We start from the raw sequence: 20,577 nt of genomic DNA, 5'->3' as shown, positions 1-20,577 counted from the left end.
AAATTAAAAAAAAATTTTTTTATTCTATATTCTCGACTTCTTTTTTCGCGTAGAATCACCCCCTTTCCGCTTGTACCACCAGTTACCAACCACCCTGTATATGCATAAAGGGAGTATGTACGCATAGAGATTGTTCACATTATTCATGATGTAATCGTTTGATAATGTTCATACTGAGCTCATCTCCTTAATAGATAAGATATTCGTTTACTTATTAATGATCGTGAAATGAAATTAAAAAATTATTCGATAGTGGCTTACAGGTATTTTGTACATCGTTTTCTTCGTATCTTCCTTACGTAATGAACATCGTGAAATGTACTTTTATTAACAAACATACAAATTACAAAATGCTATTTGATGCATTTTTATGTTGTATTTTATGTCCCAGGACACAGATTTTTCAATGTTCGCTAGTATGAAAAATTCCAATCGAAATATTGATTCGTTAATTTTCATCTTGAAGTGAAATAGCCGCAATTAAATTGCGAATTTAATAATTCATAAAAAAATATCTGCCTTCGTGCTCTCTCAGAATGTTGCCTTTTAAATGTCTTATTATTTTGTCTACCATAAACGTATCATGTATTCAAAGATTCCATCTCGTATCTTCGTAGAATTACATTCAAAAGACGAAAACTAGGCGGGAACGTTGCAGTCTGATTTCATCTGTCCAAAATGAATTCTCACAGAAAAAATTTCTCGTTCGTATAAATTTGAATGCGTTCTACGTACGTGCAAGCTTTAGCTAGAATCGGAATTTTTTAATCTGACAGCATTCATATACATATGATATTATTTAAAAATTATACGTAGATTTTTTTATTATAATTGCGATAAAATTATACATACAATATTATTTCGAATAAACAATTTCTTTCCCAACTAGATACAGCGACAAGGAATTATATGACGTAAGAGCACATCTATTATTTTTCTTCCTGACGCAATTGGCTTAAAAGTTAAGTGCGCGCGTATGTACTATATTCGTATACTTGATACACTTTCATGATCGATCTTCTCAGAAGCAAATCTTCGATTTATTTTCCTCTTCAAAACCTCTCGGAATACTTTGCTCGATGATACGCGTTGGCGCTGTCTCGCAATAGCGCGATCACGCTATCGCGTCGTCAGACACCACGGAAAGAGAGATCATCGTTCTCTGTTAATGTCGCGTCACATTTCGTTTCTTAATAAGCATTATCGCCGATAACCGAGTACGTAACTCCGTCCGAAGTTTTCGCGGAATCCGATCAGGCCGATTTGCATTCCCATCGAATAAGATCGCAGATCCGTCGAAGCATCTGCGCAGCGTGGTGTTTCGCGACAGATTACGTCTGTTGAAATCCGCGCGTATGGACTTGTACATAGAAGGAAGCGGCTAATACGATGCATTACCGACCCGCGACACGAGGTCGCGTTTGCTTTGAATAATTATCCGAGAATCGGTGGTGTAGTCAGATACGTGATGCGCTCTGAGAGCGGATCTATCCAACTGCTTCGAGTAAACGTTGATATCCGCCCAAATACGCGTGTCGAATCCGTAAACGTTCGGTCCGACCGTTGTTTGCGCGTAGGCACCTCTCGCACCGATAACTCAGTGCCGCATTTATCCGGTTTGCTCGAACGATGGAAGTTCCTTGCACCGGTTACGCTTTTGTATAGCGTATCGTTGGTAGAAGGCCTATAGGAAGGACAGAGAGATATGGCAAAATTAGAAAAACGTTGACGTCGTGGTGCAACGATATGGAAGATACGCACGAGTTCGTACACTTTCAGAGATGCTTCTAGACTTTTTACGAGACGCTTAAGAGTAGGAGCGAGACAAAGCTGATGCGTCGAAGAAAACACGAGAAAGATAACACCAGGAAAGGTAGTTGACGAGCAACTTTGTTTATTCGTTTCCGAGCAACTGTAACCTAACGACCAAATTGTAGTCGGTTTAAGAAAACTGATGAAATGTATTACAATTGCAATTATAGTTTTTTAAATAACGCACGATGTACTGTAAGACTGCCGTTAATATCGTTACGCAATCTCTACGAATTTGAGCACTCGACGCTTATTACATCGGCTTACCATAAATTACGAGAAACAGATGGAAACATGATCAGCGAATCGCTGGGCAGCTCCGACTCGATCAGTCCTCCTAGGACTTTGAACATCCCGATCACTGTGATAGCCGAGGGATTAAGACGATGTTGCGGGTCGATGGAGAGATCAGTTCCCGTACTCGCGGATTGCTCGTATAGCGCGTCGTGAGTTTACGACATGGAAGACTGAGACTATAGGTCCGAGTAGTTCGTGTGACCTGAGAGAATGCTGACTTCCTGTTTGCATCAAGTGATTTCATTATCGTCACACGATCACGTAATAACATAGCTCAAAGTATTGTTTCGCGTCGGTGAATATCATCGACCGATCAGGAAGCTTTTGCAATGAAACTTTTTGAAACGAAGAGCGCGGAATGTAAAGGTCTAAATCTACTCTGCTTGAATTCCTTGGATTATGTATGTTATATATACACATCTATTTATATGATTTGTTGTATACGTACGTTGCTTTTAAACGTTACGCTTAGCGTTAATTAAAGTACTTGCTAATTGTTTCCAAGCATCTGTGGCTTGGATTATCGATTTGTTTGTATTGGGCGAACGTATTACGAATTATTTAGCATTTGACGATGTTCCGTATTTGTGGAGACAATATTACGTCGGTAGCGTTGCTAACAGGTGTTTGTTTTGTTCGGACGAGGATTAGATTGGATCTAATAATTGGATATCTTGTGTTCTATGTTGCCTGCGGATGATATTGTAGTTTGCTGTGTTTGTTAAATAGTGATTCGACGGATAAATGTAACAAGCTATAATTCATAAATGTATGAGATAGCTCGCGATAAATAAACGCCTCTAGTAATTTAGCAGCGACGCGGTAACGTGCCGTTTCAAAGACTAATGTTCACGAGCTTGTTAGAATAATCGCTAAATATTTGGATATTCCGAGATAATACTATATGTACGTTTGAAAAATATTTAAAACGAGTATAATTAGCGAATAATGAAGGCAAATAAAATATTAGGCAAGTTACCGGGACAACGAGTAGGTGGGCGTGTAACACCTCGATCGAAAAATTAGTTCTCGAAAGTTGCAACGGTGATATATGGTGCAAAGTGCAGCAAACTCACAGTTTCCCAGATATATATGTATTAAAAAATATATGTTAATACGTACATACGTATATACATGCATGTACGTATAGATTATATATGCGTATACGACTTCTCTTTGAAATGTGTTAAATACTGGAAGCTAAATTCTTGCTTGCGCTAAAGCAGTCTCGTTGTTAGATATTTAGTGCCTATGGCTGTGAAATACGTCGTGTAATATGTGCTCGATGAAGCGTGACACTGAATTTTCTGTTAGAACGAACTTTTGAATAATTCTCTTTGGATACTGGACGAAAGAGTGAGCGATGCACTGAAAAAAGTAATACGAGCGAGTTGCGCATTTAAGATTCATAAGATGCAAATTATGGAAAATACATATACATAAATAAAGTACAGATGTCTCGACTATTTCCGACTATTCCGACTATTTTCATGCTTATTCGAGACGCACAGATGCCACGAGAAAATGATGTATTAGAATTAAGATTGCAAAATAATATGGAGATAGAATTGTGATCCATTATATAAAAACAGTTCGATGAATATAAATGTCTATTTTACAGAATCATATTTTATATTCTGAATGTATATTTTTGCTAAATAGTTATTATTGGTTTAAAAACTTTTGTTTCGATGCTTAACGATAAAATCGTACCATTTCGCGATAGAATTTTTAAACAGATATAGAATCGGGTACATTTAAACATTAATTCAGTAAAATTATGGTTCTCCAATAATTTTCATATTCGTTTGATGCTTAATTAATACGTATAATGGATATATTTAAATTACGAGTTGAAATGCGTTTTGTGCTGTAATGGAAATACGCCGTGTCCTCTTAATCAATAGCTTAGTTGCATGAATGTTCCATCAACATTTGGAACTCATTTTACTTTTATGCTTACATTATGGTAATAATTCCGTAATCAAATTTCAGGTTTCTCTACGCTTTTAAAACGCTTTCTCTAATCAATTAATACGTTAAACGTAAAATACATCTGATCTCTTTCGTACGTTTTTCTTTTCGAGTTTCCTGTATTTATTAACGAAGCCTCGTTCGTTGAATTCTGTTTTCTCGTGAATTTCTATTAACAGCCATAACTCGAAGAAGACGAAGCTTGCTTTATTTAAGAAGCTACCGATGCTACTAATGTAACTATTATTTTATTAAAACAAAACCAAACACGACATAATTTGGAGCATATTTGCTTGTTTAATCACATTAACATATTTTCCTTCGTCTATTATACATACATGTAAATGTGATTGAGGTATATCTATAATTACAAGTCATTTCCTGTTTCTCAATTGTTCCACGAGCCGAGAACTCGTGTCACGTTTCTAGAACGTCGTGACAAAGGATTTAAACAATTTCTGCCAGGTCACACGGACGAGCCCAGCTATTCACCGCGTTCGCACTTAAAAGGGTTAAATGCTAACAACACTATCGACGGAATCGGAAATATTCACGGAATATTAGTTTATTAGCTGAAACAAGTAATTAAAGTACGGAAATATTCTTACGAATTTTTCGATGAATCTTAAGCTTAGTTTCTAACGTTTCAAGAGTTCGAAGCGATCGAACGTTCTCAGTTCCTTTATATCGCGAGGCTACAACAAAGCCAACAAACTGTGCCATTCTCACGAAAAGAGTTCGCTCGCACCTACGGTACTCGACATCTTCCATTTCCTTGGCTGTTTCTTGCTCGTCGAACGTTTCGTTCGATTCCGCGAGTCAGGAGCAACGAGGACGAAAAAACGGTGGACATTCATGCAGTAAATCGATAGGGTCGCGCGTGATTAATCTCCGGGGCCAGCAAGGGAGGCCAATTTCCCGAGTAGACGTTGTATGTAAGGACGACGAGGGAAAGGATAACGAGGTTGGTGCGCGAACGGTCAAGAGGCGGGTGGTGGCCAGGTGGCGGGACGATTGATGAGGTGGCTATGAAAGCCAATAAAATCGCGACGCCGCGGCGGCTCCCAGGACCAGGGACATAAATCGGTAAGTAGACCGATTAATTGGCCCCGTCTCGGCTTGTACACCCACTTACGGCCGCCGCTGATCGTACGTGTGCTTGTACGAACTTTTGTTGCCCCGACCTGCGCCTCGGTCCCGAGCTCCGGCCAATTTGCAGTAACTCGGCTCTCGGTCAGTGACTGACTAAAACTGGAAATTCGCGGTTGCGGTAAGAAAATATACGGGATTCAGGATTCTCGTTGTAGTAGCCTGAATCTGCAGATACGGCGCCGTTTACTACCTACAAGTTGAATTAGGAAGAAAATGTATGTAGCCGCGTTACACAACCATATGCTGCGAGAAGATAGATTCGAACTGCAGGTATTTCTTTGAAGATGAAGCAGAACGTTTAGGGTAACTGGTGTGTTCCGTGCTTGGTATATGGACGAATATATGTATATAAAGTAGGAAACTGACAAAACCTTTTTCATTTCGATATTTTCAAAATAAAGATTCGCAGACGCGAAGAAAGATCCAATTATCATCCGTGTTACATGTCACGAGAAATCAGGATCGCTTGCCTTCCTCTTATACTCTCGTCCCAACGTGACAAGCGTTAAATGGCAAAAACTAAATCATCTTTTATGCCAAGTGAGAACAACACGAAGAAAGAAACCTCTTGAAATCCCTCGGTTCCCAGCTTAGAACACCTGAACCACAGAACGAAAGAATTAAAGAACATCAAACAAAGAGGGTGGTTCAAATCCGACGCTGTACCGTGGCAAGAATACGAGCGAGTCAGGTAGAACCGTAACAGCGTGAAACGCGTGCCCATAACTTGGAAACGTCAAGACGTTGGTCCTAGTAAGAAACCCATTAGATATTCGGAATTAGATATTCAGAGGCGCTAAAAATCTTCGTTACGCTTTTTTACGCGCAACTGAGTGTTCGGCAATAATATTTGTTAGGATCACGTCCTAATGTTCCTCAATATCACCAATAATCGTACAATATGACGGTACTGAGATTGTGAAGGAGTGACACGTGTTAGATGGATGATTATGGGTTCCTCTTAAATGAAGTACGACACTTTTTTATTGCGATATATATTTCGGAATGCCGTGGTTACGATGGCTGTTCTCTGTTTTACTATATTTGAAAGTTATGAATTGATAGCTAATAAGGTTTGACCTAGTAGGTGAGTGAGACTAACGAGGATAGGTAACGCAAGCATGCGAGGATAGGTGACGGTGTATAAGCAGCGGAAAGTTAGAAATGTAGCGTGATGCGAGAATGCGATTAAATACGGCACTTAATTAAGGTTATTTGATTTCTTGATGGAAATAAAATGTGCCTCGGAGTATAATATCGGTGAACGTGAAGCTTGAATAATATATGTGGTAATTTTCAGTACCGATGCTGAATGTGTCGGCGGTGGCTGGCTTCAAAGCTCAAATACCTTGCGACATCGATCCAGCGAGTAGAAGCGAGGTGGTGAGCATGGTTTTTTGGTACAAAGACGAAAGGGACGGCGAGCCGATATACAGTCTAGATGCTCGCGGCAAATCGATAGCTCAGGCGAAGCTTTGGTCAGATTCATACGTATTCGACGAAAGGGCGACCATGAGGACGAACGTGGATCCCGCGAAATTGGAGATCGATCCCTTGGAGGCAACCGACGCGGGCGTGTACAGGTGCAGGGTGGATTACAAAAATAGCCCGACGAGAAATCAGAAGGTTAACCTCACGGTGATAGGTGAGTGTGTTCTATCTCTCTTTTTACAGTGTATTTCATCTCTCTCTCTCTCTCTCTCTCTCTGTTACTCTTTCCACTTGATGATCAATCGCGATTAATTGCTTTCATTCCGAAACTCGATGCTATCTCGACGTTGTCGCTTTTAATTTCGAACTTTTTAGTTTTGCAGCTCGCCTTTTGCTCGTTTTCGGTTATTTCATGAGATTTAGTTTTAACGCCTGGAATTGAAAATTCCGCGGATTAAAAGAGAAATGTCAGAGAATTTTATTAGCCGAACAGATCCGACTTTCTTCGTTGCGACAGCGACGATTGTCGATAGCTAGTCACCGCGACGTGAAAATGTTTGTTTAATCGCAAGTACAGATGCTAGAAAGACGATTAATCGAAATTTTGTTAGCGTGTTTCATAGATGAGAATGTGTCGTTAAGTTTTCGTGTATACGTAATCGGTTTTCGCTTTATATCTATTCAGAATTGTACATTAGAACGAGATACCGATTAAAGCGGAGTTATTTTAACGAAATGAAGTTTTCATCAGAGAAACGCCATCTTCGCATCTGTTGCTTTGTAACCGTGCGATCCGAGTCACCATCGTTACAAGATAAAGGGAAAGCTTATTTTTATATAACATTTTCTATAACAAGTTATACAGTCGTAAACATCCAGGATAGTACGTACGACGTATCGTCTTTATTCGATTGCAACATATAAACATAATCGCGTTGTTGAAACTCATTATGTTACGAATATCTTGTTACTCTTAGACACCGACGCGATGGTAACGCGATTTTCACTTAATTAATTGAACACGGTACGAGAGCTCGACAAATATTACATATTATGGCAATTTCGTGGCGTCGCTGTTATGCGGATAAAGAATCGTTCGTTTGTATATTTTTTTTAAGTAACATGCGTCTTCGTTTTACGGAGTGTCATCTCCAGAAGTTTTATCATGCGCGTATGCAGCGTGTACTTATGCAAAAGCCATTTTCCCGTAATTTAGCGCTGTTTCGTGGCGGCAGGATCATTTATGGCGTTTAATTACATTCATCTCGTTAATACCAGATACGGTAGATTTCATAGTTTCTGTTTCTAGAATAAGAGATGGCATCTAAGGACAAAATGTAATAAACAAAGCAACGGAACGTTCACTGTGAGATTAAGATATCTAGAAATTTTCCTCTCTTCTCTCTAATTGCTCTGAGGTTAATATAACGTTGATCTATTTAAATCTGCTTAATAAAACAGTTACTTTGTAACGCAGACACTTGTACGATATCATAGATCAGATCGTTGTACAAATCGTAGATGTTCGTACAATTGTTTAGCAAAATTCTTCGTATAGCGCGAGTCGCGCGATGGAAGCAATTAAAAAACCATTGAAAATAAATTTCTCCGTAAGCAAATAACGTGTGCCGGGGAAATCGTTCGAAAGATTTAAAGAAGAAAGATACTCGCGGTATTATGACTTACGTAAATTCGTCCTTACGACAGTGCCACCGAACAAGCCTGTGATTTACACCGGGCCGGGTAAAAATTTGGCCAAGGTATTGCAGCCCTTTAACGAGGGTAGCGAGTTGTCGTTGTCGTGCGAGGTAATCGGAGGTTCACCGCCACCCAAGGTCACGTGGCATTTCGAAGAGGAAACGGACGACACGTACACGTTAGAACACGGGGACACTACGATAAATCATCTCGACATCACGAACGTCACCAGGAAGTTCCTCAGAGCTAGGCTAATTTGTCGGGCAAGCAACACGCATCTCGTTGCTCCTCTAACTTCCGAGATTATTTTGGATATTAATTGTAAGTAAGAAACTATTTCAACTTGTTAACTGTCTTACCGAATGTTTAGCTTCCGTAAAGAGCTACGTCCTAATTTGTCAAAGTTTCCAGCTTATTAATAAACCGCTGTGTTTCTGTAAACTTTGCGATGATCCAGATACTGCATGTCGAAATACGGGATTAGTCGATGAGCACTCTTGCTCATCGGAGTTGTGCGTCGCTTTGACTTGTTACACAGGGTGCCCTATACGATTGAGACAAGCTACGTACATTTCAAATAGCGATATACGTGTACGCGTTATATTAAAAATGTCGAAATTTTATTAGCACCGTAACGAGAGCCGACTATCGTGATTACGTCGATTAAATTTGGAACAAACGCGAGAACATGTTCCAGCAATCGCGGCACGATCGGCGATGAGGTGATTATACGTTGAAAAACGATAAAACGGAACAGAGAAAACAAAGAAAAATAGAGAGAATACAGTTTTTTCGCGTGATATTTCGTTTTCGAGAAAATGCAGTTTGAAAATTTATCGAGTAGACTTGGACCTGGCTAATTCCGGACTAGATAGGAGCAAGTAATGCAATATGCATTATTGTATACCGCGTTATAAGAAGAATTCGAATAGTACGCGTCGATGTGATACAACAACGAGTGCACTCAAATTTATAACGAAGATAACGAATTGGTTATTTTATGGGGAGGAAAATATGACTCGAAGAAAATGAGATTCCATCGTGGGATTAAAGTTTGGAGAAGAAAGTTGAAATGAATTCTATGTAGCGTGAGATTAAGGACGATAGGAATGGAAGATAAAAGCGTAATGAATAAACATTACTTTTTATTTCTAATAATATATGCATATATATCGATTGCTGTAAGGATCAGGACAACCGACGTGTGTGAAGAAGATCTGACATTCAACGGAGATTGAACGCCTCTCGATCTCTTCTTTTTCTTGTAATATTCTTAATATAATACACGTTATAAGATAAAGAAACGACAAATAGAAAGATGTTCGTCAATTGTATTTCCATATCGTCGCTTTTTAATCTCATCGAACATAAAATTTATTTTAGCATTCCACCGAAAACAGTGACGATAACGTAATTATCCGCAAATGCTATCCACGATGATTTGAAACGTTGCTCCTTTTTGGCGATGAAATTTTCAAGAGAAAATCTCGATACCGTAAATTATATTGCATTCGTAACTGCTTTAAAATAACATAGGTATCGCTCGACGAACGACGTTCCAAATTTCATTGCAATTTACTAAAAAGCATATTTTTCCATCGAAATATCCCTCTATGTAAATCGTGTTGGATTCCAGTGAAACCGTTAGTAGTGAATATTACGAACAAAGAAACGCACTTGTCGGCGTTAAAAACGTACGAAGTTGAATGCGCCAGTTCGGGTTCCAGGCCAGAGGCTGTGATCACTTGGTGGAAGGGAAACCATCAGGTCAAACACATGGCCAGAAATGTGAGTAGAACATTTTTGAACTTATACCAGCCGCGGTTCGTTTCTACCTTTGTAAGACAGGTACACGTGAGCTTAGATTCTGAGTTCTTCGTAGTTTGCAGATAGTCCGAACATCACGAGAAGCGTGTTGAGTTATGTACCCACCATGGAGGACGATGGAAAATATCTGATCTGCCGGGCGGAGAATCCGGTTGTACCTAACAGCGCCCTGGAAGATAAGTGGCGACTGCTGGTTCACTGTGAGTAAAGCGAATTTTCTTTAAACTGTGACACGATGACGGCGTTACGAGGGATAACGCGAACGAACATTTTTAAAACTAGTATTTCTTTTTTAGTAAATATTTAGATATGTTTTGCGTTGCTAAATTTAAGTATCACCCTTCTATGTATATTACGCTCTTTTGTTTCAACTTTCAACTATGTTTCAACACTGCCCAAAATGGTATTACTTTCTTGGTAAATTTATTTTCAATATGCCACTAATTTACAGTATTTTTGTTTCATAAGCCGTTTCTTTATTTCCACGAGTATGTACTCGCTTCTGACCATCGAATTTAGTTATTAGAACAGCGAGTAGGGAAACGTGTAATACTTTGACCGAAAGCTCACGATTCAAGGATTACAATGGCGCTGATCCGAAGTGGCAAACTCAGCATATTGTTATAAGTAATAAAAAATTCACAAAACAAAATACAAAAATATCATTCGAGGCTGGTTTTTCAAGTTATAAACGATAGCGTTTTACGTTGAAATTATAATGGTATCGATGGATCAGTCGACGAGCCTTTCTATCTCACTTACGATTTACGTTTCCAACTCTGATATAAATTGAAATCTTATCCCATGTCATTTGTTCCAATTGGTGTATTTTACAACAAGAAATATGAAATACGAGAGAGATAGGAAGAAAGATTTATCGATACTAGTAGGTGTGTCTAGTATACTAGTAGGAATTGTCCCTAATGGTACTCTTACATTGATTTATCGCGCATAAAATTCCCAGATGCACCAATAGTGACGATCAAGCTGGGCTTGAGCTTGAAGGCAAACGACATAAACGAGGGCGATGACGTCTACTTCGAATGCGACGTTCAGGCGAATCCCAAAGCGTACAAGCTGGCATGGTACAAAGACGGCAAGGAGCTGCATCAGAACTCGACTGCTAGAATTTTTCTTCCCAGCGGACAATCTTTGGTTTTGCGAAGCGTGACTAGAAATTCCGCCGGCGAATATTCTTGCATGGCAGTCAATGTCGAGGGGAAATCTACCAGCAGACCGGTAACGTTGGACATAATGTGTGAGTAAATTTTTACATTTTTTCTTCTAATCGATTAATACCTCTAAATACGCGAAAATCAGGTATTCGGTGAAAGATCGGTAAAAAAGATGGGTAAAATGCTCGAATGAATTGGATATACGTATCGCATTTATTTTATAATCAGGCAATAATATAACGAAATGAAAACAATTTTATCATAAAATATAAGTACAGTAAGTAGAAAAAAGAAATGGTATTTTTTGAATTTTATTTCATGCATTGTTATATTTCCATAATTAAACGATATTTCAATTGTTATACTTTTTTTATTTACTATGTCTTGCCAGGAGAGTGTTTTCTGCCATTGAGCTATCCAGATCATTGTAATTAAAGCACCGTAACTATAGAATAATTTCCAAATTTCTATTTCGAACAATAATCGAGCGGTAAATGCAATAAAAATTTTCCTACAAGATTTTTAATTTCTCACCTATTTCTATGTTCGCCACGGTAGATCGACTTTAAGATCGTGAGCTCGTAATTCGGTTAGGGTTTCGGATTCGCGTTGACACGATACATTGGAGGTGTGTCCGATCTGATTCTCAGACGCGCCTGTCTGCAAAGACGGCTCATCTACCCAAGTTGTCGGCGCCTTGAAGCACGAGACGATCTCGCTGGTATGTGGCGTGCAGTCGAAACCGCCGCCCATCACTTTCCACTGGACCTTCAACAATTCCGGCGAGCTGATGAACGTGCCGGCCAACAGATTCACGCAAGTGAAGCCGCTCAGCCTCATCACTAGCCACTGGCATGGATCCAGGTTGAACTATACTCCAGCAAACGACATGGACTATGGCACGGTTGCCTGCTGGGCGAAAAACCGGATAGGGGTGCAAAAGACACCCTGTCTTTTTCAGATCATCGTCGCCGGGAAACCTTATCCCCTTCAGAATTGCACGGCCCTCCAGTCGACCGGTCCGTACGCGTATCGAATGAGTAAGCGACACTGGAACCCCTCGTTTCCACCTAAACGCCGCTAACTATGCTATTACGTACGCCCGTCATATAGGAGGATACTAGCTCGCTCTCGATAGCTTCGTACGCTATGTTCAACAGCTTGTTTTCCGGCGTTCCCTCGACAAGAGACAAGATGTTCGGTCGTGCGTGAAAACGATCGTAAAATTAGGCAACCCCTTCGGGGATCGATTGCCGTGCGTTTCGAAGGGCTGCTCGGTTTTTCGTTACAGGAAAGCGACACTGCAGATGGGGAAGTTTTACGCTGTTTGGTCTCGCTTTACCGAGGAGACGCGTTAAACGTTGTTAGGCTACTTTTCCTCGTTTTACGTCCAGTCCTGTCAGGCCGTTATTTCGCAACCAAGTACTTTTCTCTTCGATGTAGATTATAGCTCTTAAGCCGTTGAAGCAGCTTATTATTAAGGTTTCTATTGCGCTTGTTGTTACAGTCGTATCGTAACTGAGATTCAGATTTTAGGTAGACTACCTGGTTAAATGCTGCGTTATTTTATGCTATTTAGGTCAGCAGATTGTTTAACGAATAATTTTTGTCGTAATTCTTGTCGTAATTCTTCTAAATAGCTTTTACACATTTTTACAGCGCTCTAGAGCTTTATCTTGCGTGAATACGAAATTTTGCCCGATTTATCGTTTCCTTAGTACCTTCAGCTAATTATCACGCATTATGTAAGATCAGGAAGTAGCCTCATAGCTATGAAAAGAGGTGTACACACATGTGTATAGTTATAACGCAGATATATCAGGCGAAATGAAACTGTGAGTCACAGCGTTTTTGCATGCAATCCTTTTTTTTTTTTACAAAAGGACTTGTTTCATCCACGTCCTTCGTTAAAAGATAACGTCAGCATGATAAATAATAATAATTACGTAATAATACTGTTGTACAAGTACAGAGACAAAAACCGCATAAACAAACACATGAAAAATAGCAATTTTTCTATCTTGATTATGGAAATCTTCTAATCATTCGTATCTTCATTCGTTCCAAAGATGTTAAATAGTTTTCTAATCTAAATATACAATTAAATAAATACTTGAATATTTAAGTAAATGTAAATAATTAAATACAGCGAAGTACAAATAGACTATTACAAATTTAGATTTTACGCAGTATAATAATTTCCAAAGCGAGCAAGCCACTCGGTTTAGACGACAAATTATTTATATCTTTAAAAATATTAATTTTTCGACCCATATTCGTTAAGAGTTCTCTCTTTTATGTGGCAAGTACTGTCTACCCTCGATTTTCTGAATTCTCTTTTTCTCTCATGTATAACAGCGCGGACATCCTTCTCGAAACCATTCACCACATTTTTCCATGAAATAGGTCACGAGGATTTCAAAGCCACCGAATCGAGGGATGCGGATTGGTTGATCGTCAGATGCTCGGAGGGATTTGACGGCGGTTTGCCCATAACTAATTACGAGCTGGAGGTGTATAGCGAGGAGAACGTTTATCACTTCAATACCTTTTACCTAAACCACACAGAGAGATCCAGCTCGTCCGGTCCGGTTTTTGAGGTTCCTGGTTTAGAGACCGGTCGTAAATATAGGCTTCATCTTTACGCTGTCAACGCAAAGGGTCGAAGCGATCCTGTAGTCCTTGAACCAGTCACGCTCAAAGCAGTCGCTATGTACACCACCGGTAAGTTCTACGAATGTTTTCCTTTCTTATTGACGTCAAAAGTGTGCAGGATGTAGAAGTATTCGAGCCCCTGCTAATTACGCGTTTACTGGAAAATGTATCTAGCAAATTTGGTACTTTATTTGGTATTTTACATTATAAAACACATATGATACAAAAGGTAGGTTCGTAATGGAATAAGTAGAAAATATACAACACACTATTATATTATCTACAACATTAGAATCATTTCCAACTCCGTTTCCAGCATGTAAGTACATTAATCTCCTAATTTACGAATATGATATAGCTCGATGTATTCGCTGAATACGAGCAAAATGAAAAATTCGTCAATACACACTCTCTTCCTTGATTCGACGATATTATAAATGACGATATTACGAAACAAAATTAACGCGTATCTCGAAATGCAAACAGACACGATCGATAATGTCGTGTTACCCGCGACAATATCCAGTTACTCGAGCAATTATACGCAACTTGGTAAATCGAACGAATTCATTTCCATCTTAGCTCGTGAAAACCGCTGGAAAACCGAAGGGCGAACGTCACGATCGTATTCAGCCTGGGGTACAGAAACGGTGAACACGAACGAGGTCCTTTGGCAAGAGGGTACGCGTTCCTGACATTTGTCACGTCTCTCAATTAGCCGGAATTGTATCACGAGCTGAACGGGCCGTAGCATCGCATTGCGAGCTTGGTCCGTGCGTTTCACGAGCGCAATTATACGCGTATCCGCGATCATTTCAAGCTCTCTTTGGCCGGAGTCGCCTTTCCCTTTCCGTGCGACACGTTTCTTCGTATCCTCCTTTCCCGCGGAGGTTGAATTAAAATCCCATAAAGAGCGAGTCCCTTTCCTCGCTGCTGTCTCATTCGAGGCGCATTTATCGCCTTTAATTTCCATCCTCATGGTTTATTCATCTCGGTCCGTGGACGATCTCGGCCTGTGTGCGCAAACGTTCCCCGCTCTTCTTGGATAGGTATTCGTTCCTGTACATGCACGTATAATGGTGTGTACGTGGACAGGCACGTTCGCAACACGAGCTCATCTCGGATCTCGGCCTGTATACGTTCTACTGATAATGCGAAGCTGGTCTGCACCGCCTCGAACCTCCAACCCTGTCGTCAACCTTTGCGAACCTCTTCGGATCCGTTTCAACCAGTTTCGCCGAGTCCATGTCATTTCCTCCTAATGCGTCCCGTTAAGAACCGCAGGTTAGTGCTTTTATAAATGCGAATGTTCGCTCTGAACGAAATGAATTCGTTCTGTATCGCTCTGGTTCGTTTGAACGACGTTTATTCGGCGAGGCACAGCGATACTTTCGTTTGTTCGTTACATTTTTTCATTGACGGTGTCATTATGGATACCTTGGTCAATCCGCAGTGAGAATACACCGTCGGTTGTTTGGTGTATCGTTGATTAATACGTCGACCAAAACGTCGACGTACCTGCTCACGAACAGAACGCAGGATTCATTTTCCATTCAATTAAAAAAATGTTCATCTATATTATTATGTTCTGATCCTATTTCTCTTATCCGAATTCACGTTGTTCGAACGTTCTATCGTTTAGACACCCTATATGTATATGTACGTACGTATGTGTAGAATCTGGTTTACGTTTAACAGTAGAAGCATTTGCATAGCATTCTAATATCCCAGACGAAAACGCGTTATGCTAACCACAGTAACTGGCTGTGAAATAGTGAAGGTGTTTGAGGATAATAGAAATATTGTAATACGACATGTGGTCTTCGGGATATTAGAAAGCGGAGAAGTGCTGTTAAAAACAATTTACATTACGCTAGGAGGTAATTTTTGTGAAACGATCTTTTAATACCTATCATGTTGAGATTGTACGTGATACTTTATGCGCTTTGAACAATGAAACTGAAAAAGTTTATGTGTCTCAACCTCTTGCATCGTTTCAAGATCTACGAAAAGGGCCGAGATAGTACAAGACACTAAGGAGGCTTAGATCTATTCGATATAATCCACCAAAAGAATAATTCTATGATATTGTTACAGAATGATATACGTGCAAACAAACTCGGATAATATTTCTTGATATTTTCCTAATTATTATTTACATAATCGAAGATTCTACCCAAGTACGTATATACATATTTTGTTTGCAATTATTTTATTCAGATTTCATCATGTGCAGTTTCGTAGTTCCATTGCGTTAATGTTCGTTATTCCGCGTAATATGAAATGTAAGTAATACGACGAGTATCAGGATTAAAATTTGTCAACGTGATTAATAATGACTTTTTTGTAAACGTGAATGAATAAGCGGCATTATCTCATTTTACACGTATTGTATTTCATCGTAACATCTATACCCGTTTTTAGATTTTCGCGTTTCATTACAGCGTTAACGAGATTTCAAGATTTACGTAACACCCACGATATACTCTCGTGAAAATGTGTATGCGATTGATTAACAAATTCAGTAAGTATAAGGATAATATACGCACAAAATGGTACGAGATAAAACGAAAACACACGAAACGAACTCTTTCCGTTCAATCCGATACTTCAAAATTATTCCTTCTGGAACAGTTCCATCTCATCTAAGTATTTACGTAACGACGATTTCTCCTAGTGCCATTCCCTTTCTTCGCTAATTTCGTCGAAAGTTAAGTCGCTGCATTAGGATGTATTTGCTCTGATTGCAAATTGCCTGTAAACGTTAGCCGTACACAAATCAAATTATCTTGGTATATGTTTGTTTCGGAATAAATATGTACACATCTGTACAGGTGCATACGGAGGAACGTGCACATTCGAAACGTTCGTTGGCTAACGAACCGAAGCGTTTTCGGAATGTCAAAAAGCTCGGCCATCGTCGTCAGTGGGCCCGCTTTCCTATTTCCTTCTCGATCTTTGCTACCGGAAGTTGTTCGCGTTTCTCTCGTGATCCAATAGCCATCCAAGTTTGCCGGAAATGTCTTAAGGCGCTTTTCCAGGAAAGACCGTGTCTTTGATTCGAATGCTCGTTTCAACGAAAATAATCCTGCATTCGTTCTCTTATTCCGAAAGGAATTCCGGGAAAGCCATTCTTTTCATTTTGATAATTGGCGAGGCTGCGTTTTGTATCGAAATATCTTGCCATTAAATGTAAATGATGACTTTACAAATTAAATTTTCGAGCTTGTAGATAACTGGTCGAACATAATATTAGATTAATATTTATGAAATGTCGTATTTCTGTATGAAATTTTGTCCCGTCCGCAATTATCAACCGCGTTAAACGAGATTTTGCTGTGAATTATGTTTATTCGTATTCGTATGATTTAGATACGTGCAATTCGTTATTCTTGTTGCGCAGACAATTGAGAGCTCGTAAGAAAAACAGTCCTAATCGAATTTTTCAATTTTTTACATAACGATCCTTGGACCATTCGCATCTCATGTTACAGGATCTTACAGGATCTTACAGGATCTTACCGAACGATAGAATCGACCGCAACTGCAATTTTGTTATTCTTTATTTCTTATGAAAAAATATATTACGCTATATTTTAAGCTGTATATCTATATTCATACTCGTCACAACGAAAAGGGATCGTACAAATATCAGAAAAGATAATTTAAGAAACGACCACCATCTAGCTGAATGCTTAGACGATGAATTTTAACAATTTTAACTCTATTCATCGTTGCGTTCAAGTTACCGTCGTTAAGAAGAAGCCAAGCAAGCATGTACTTGCAGATAAAAAGAGGCAAACTTTCGACTTGAATTTCGATCGACAAACTCTTGGGAAGAGCAGCTGATTAAATCGCCGAGGTTCTATCATAAAATCCACAGGGGCTGGTCGAACGAGTCTTAAATTACATTTCTAATTGCGCGAGCGTAGCGTTCAGACGAAACGTGGAAACTGGCTGCCATTCAATAACGAAATTCAATTACCGAGTGATCGATCTGTAAATTTAAAATCCACGACGATACGCCGTGCTCGATCCGCCGAAAGAAGAGCGTTGGTTGGGAAAACCCGGCCGATTGTACGCGATGCGCGTTACCAGTCGTCGGTGCTTTTAACAGCCTCGTTAGCAGCACTGATAACGAGCGTATCGTCCGATTCGCTTTCGACCAAGCCTCGTACGTTCGATCGTCTACCTAACGTCTTGCCTTTTACGTGAGTCACGTTTCCTTCTGTCCGCAGATCGCGGAACTTCCGACGGCAGCATGGACTACAGTCTTCTGGTGGCGTGTTTCGCCGGTGGAATAACAGCCGTGTGCATCCTGATCGTCGGCATAACTCTGACACTGTATCGCCGTAACCATCCGATGCAATCGATGAAAACTCACACCGAAGTGGTGCGTTACGGCAACAAAGACGACAGAGTGGTTATAGCGCCGTTGAATAAGGAGACCAGCGACGAGATCAAAGGAGAAACGATCAACGATATGGCCGATGACGATCCTGACGTGATTCCAAGCAAGATGGATAAGAGGCCCGACATCTTCGAACCCAATTACGAGACTTGCAAGTCGGACAGAACGAAAGATTTCGGTCATTTGGAGGAGCTGGATTATCCGACGCCCTCGTCGGTCTTGCATACAAAGGACTCGTGGATCTATCCTAACGGCTACGTGAAAAAGGTGGAGAAGAGCTTGAGCCCGTTGCGACCCAGCACGCTTCCTGTCCATCGTAGTCACGATATTTACACGAGAAGTTCGCGTGTCCAAGAGAGCTGTATATAGGCGGTCCTGGTGCTTCGTCGACGATCGTGGCGTCACGACTGATGCTGACCAAATTGACGAGCCGCGACTCGGTTTCCGATACTCACCGACGAATTTTGCTCCAGCGTATGAGTTTTAACGTCCGATGCTCGCTTCGCAGGTTTTTGTTTCCATCCCATCGTTTGATCGTACAAGTAGCTTCCGAAATGAATGAGATACACGTTTGGAGAAGGTAGACAGTGGAATAAATTTTGGCAATTAATTTAACTCTGCGTAATACCATACGATTTGGATGTTATTAACACACGCGTATGGTACGTACCAGTTATAATAGGTCGTAACGTATGAAATGCCGGTTCGAATGCTTCGGATTCTTCAGTTAGATCGTACCAAGGAGTACATTGTCTAAAGCGTGATAAACGCGGACTTATGTTCTCTTTCGTTGCGCGTATCCTCTGTCGAGGATCGTGTTTAAGGTTCTTCAAGATCCTCTTTGTAACGGTACAACGAGTACGCGCAAAATTGACACCACTTTTCTTCGTTTCAGGTGAGTTTAATTACTTTGATTACAAATGTGTGTTTCAACGTTGAAACTCGAATTGGAAGCGACAGTTACTCTGCAAAAACCTAACGTAGTTGCTGATTTTCCAACGAAAATGCAGGTAACCGATCGCAACGTTTCTCTTCGTAAAAGCAAATAAAACTCCAATTATAGATGGGTGTAGAACGGAATCGTTCAAAGAACGACATTCTCGAGACTCGATGGAAACTTCTGGATAGGTTTTATTCGCGTGAAAGAAGGAAAGAACGGACGCGGCTCACAGTTTACTATCCTATCGCGAAACTACGATTGACTCATGCCAAAAACGTTAAGCATGGTAAACGACGTTTGTAAATAGACAATAAGTACCGTTAAGATTCCCTCCTGAACTGTCAAGGTCGTACTCTTATTTTTCACATAGATCTTAATTAATCGTAAATATAAATGTAAAAAGGAGAGAATAACAGGCGATCATGCAGTGTCTCGTTCGTCACGACGTTTGTACATAGACAATAATTTTTCTTCCTTGAATGTTGGTCTCCCAGTCGAAAGCTTCCCGTACTCCCGATTATCCATCGTCGCGTCGCGTCGCGTTGCGTCGGTACCGTGCTTTCGCGTTGAACGTTGTTTCGTATGAATATTTGGTGTATCGTGTGAGAATGAACGCGTTTCACCGGCAAACGCGTTTACGCTTGGTCAATCAATTGGTCGAACCTTTTAACGAGCATGTAAACGTTTGTATATATGAATAATAAACTTCGTTGTTTAATAACTTGGAAGAAGAATTTGGTTTCTCAAGAATATACCCTGTGACGTTGAAGCAACGATGGAACGTAAGTAAATAATAGGTTCTCGTTGATTCGGTTGGTAGGGTAAACTGCGTTAGAAATCTGCAATATTACTAATTGTACGTGGCTTCTAACAAAATTGGATTTATTTCGCTACGCTGCTTTACCGAGTAGCTTTTCTCATAGAAAATGTCACTCGATATTTTTTGTGACGTTCACATTAACTAACAATTAAATATCGTCACTAATATCGATAACGACACAAGTAATTACTCGAAAACTAAGAGAAACTTGATCGATGGTTCTAATATAATTGTCTGTAACTAACTTTGTACGTAACCTGAAAATATCAAATACGAAAGTCGGCCGATTTATAACTCGTAACGTTTGCGAAACTCTATCTTTATCGATGACGTGCAATTTTTTAAATTTCACAAACGCGAATATACAGTTTCTCGGTCTCATGAC

The 20,577-nt window shown here is 40.0% G+C and overlaps 1 protein-coding gene across 3 annotated transcripts in view; it reads left to right on the top strand.

Annotated features, from left to right (window-relative positions):
• Positions 1–20,093, top strand: part of LOC117232512 (hemicentin-1-like) — a 103,204-nt gene extending 83,111 nt beyond the window's left edge. For 2 of the 3 annotated variants that reach the window (XM_033491901.1, XM_033491900.1), the window contains 8 exons: positions 6,536–6,880; positions 8,374–8,685; positions 10,001–10,152; positions 10,247–10,391; positions 11,156–11,449; positions 12,017–12,406; positions 13,773–14,090; positions 18,260–20,093. In XM_033491901.1, the coding sequence (XP_033347792.1) occupies positions 6,541–6,880; positions 8,374–8,685; positions 10,001–10,152; positions 10,247–10,391; positions 11,156–11,449; positions 12,017–12,406; positions 13,773–14,090; positions 18,260–18,801 (2,493 nt within the window). In that variant the 5' untranslated portion in view covers positions 6,536–6,540 and the 3' untranslated portion in view covers positions 18,802–20,093. Of the gene's footprint in view, positions 1–4,833; positions 5,170–6,535; positions 6,881–8,373; positions 8,686–10,000; positions 10,153–10,246; positions 10,392–11,155; positions 11,450–12,016; positions 12,407–13,772; positions 14,091–18,259 lie in introns of those variants that run through there. The other variant, XM_033491902.1, reaches the window with a different exon arrangement.
• Positions 20,094–20,577: the final 484 nt, after the last annotated feature.

Source organism: Bombus vosnesenskii, unplaced genomic scaffold (genome assembly GCF_011952255.1).
Source record: "Bombus vosnesenskii isolate JDL3184/JDL3185 unplaced genomic scaffold, Bvos_JDL3184-5_v1.1 scf7180000013289, whole genome shotgun sequence".
In the NCBI taxonomy this organism is placed as follows: domain Eukaryota; kingdom Metazoa; phylum Arthropoda; class Insecta; order Hymenoptera; family Apidae; genus Bombus; species Bombus vosnesenskii.
Note: the sequence above shows the minus strand (reverse complement) of the source record. Positions and strands in the feature narration are given on the sequence as shown.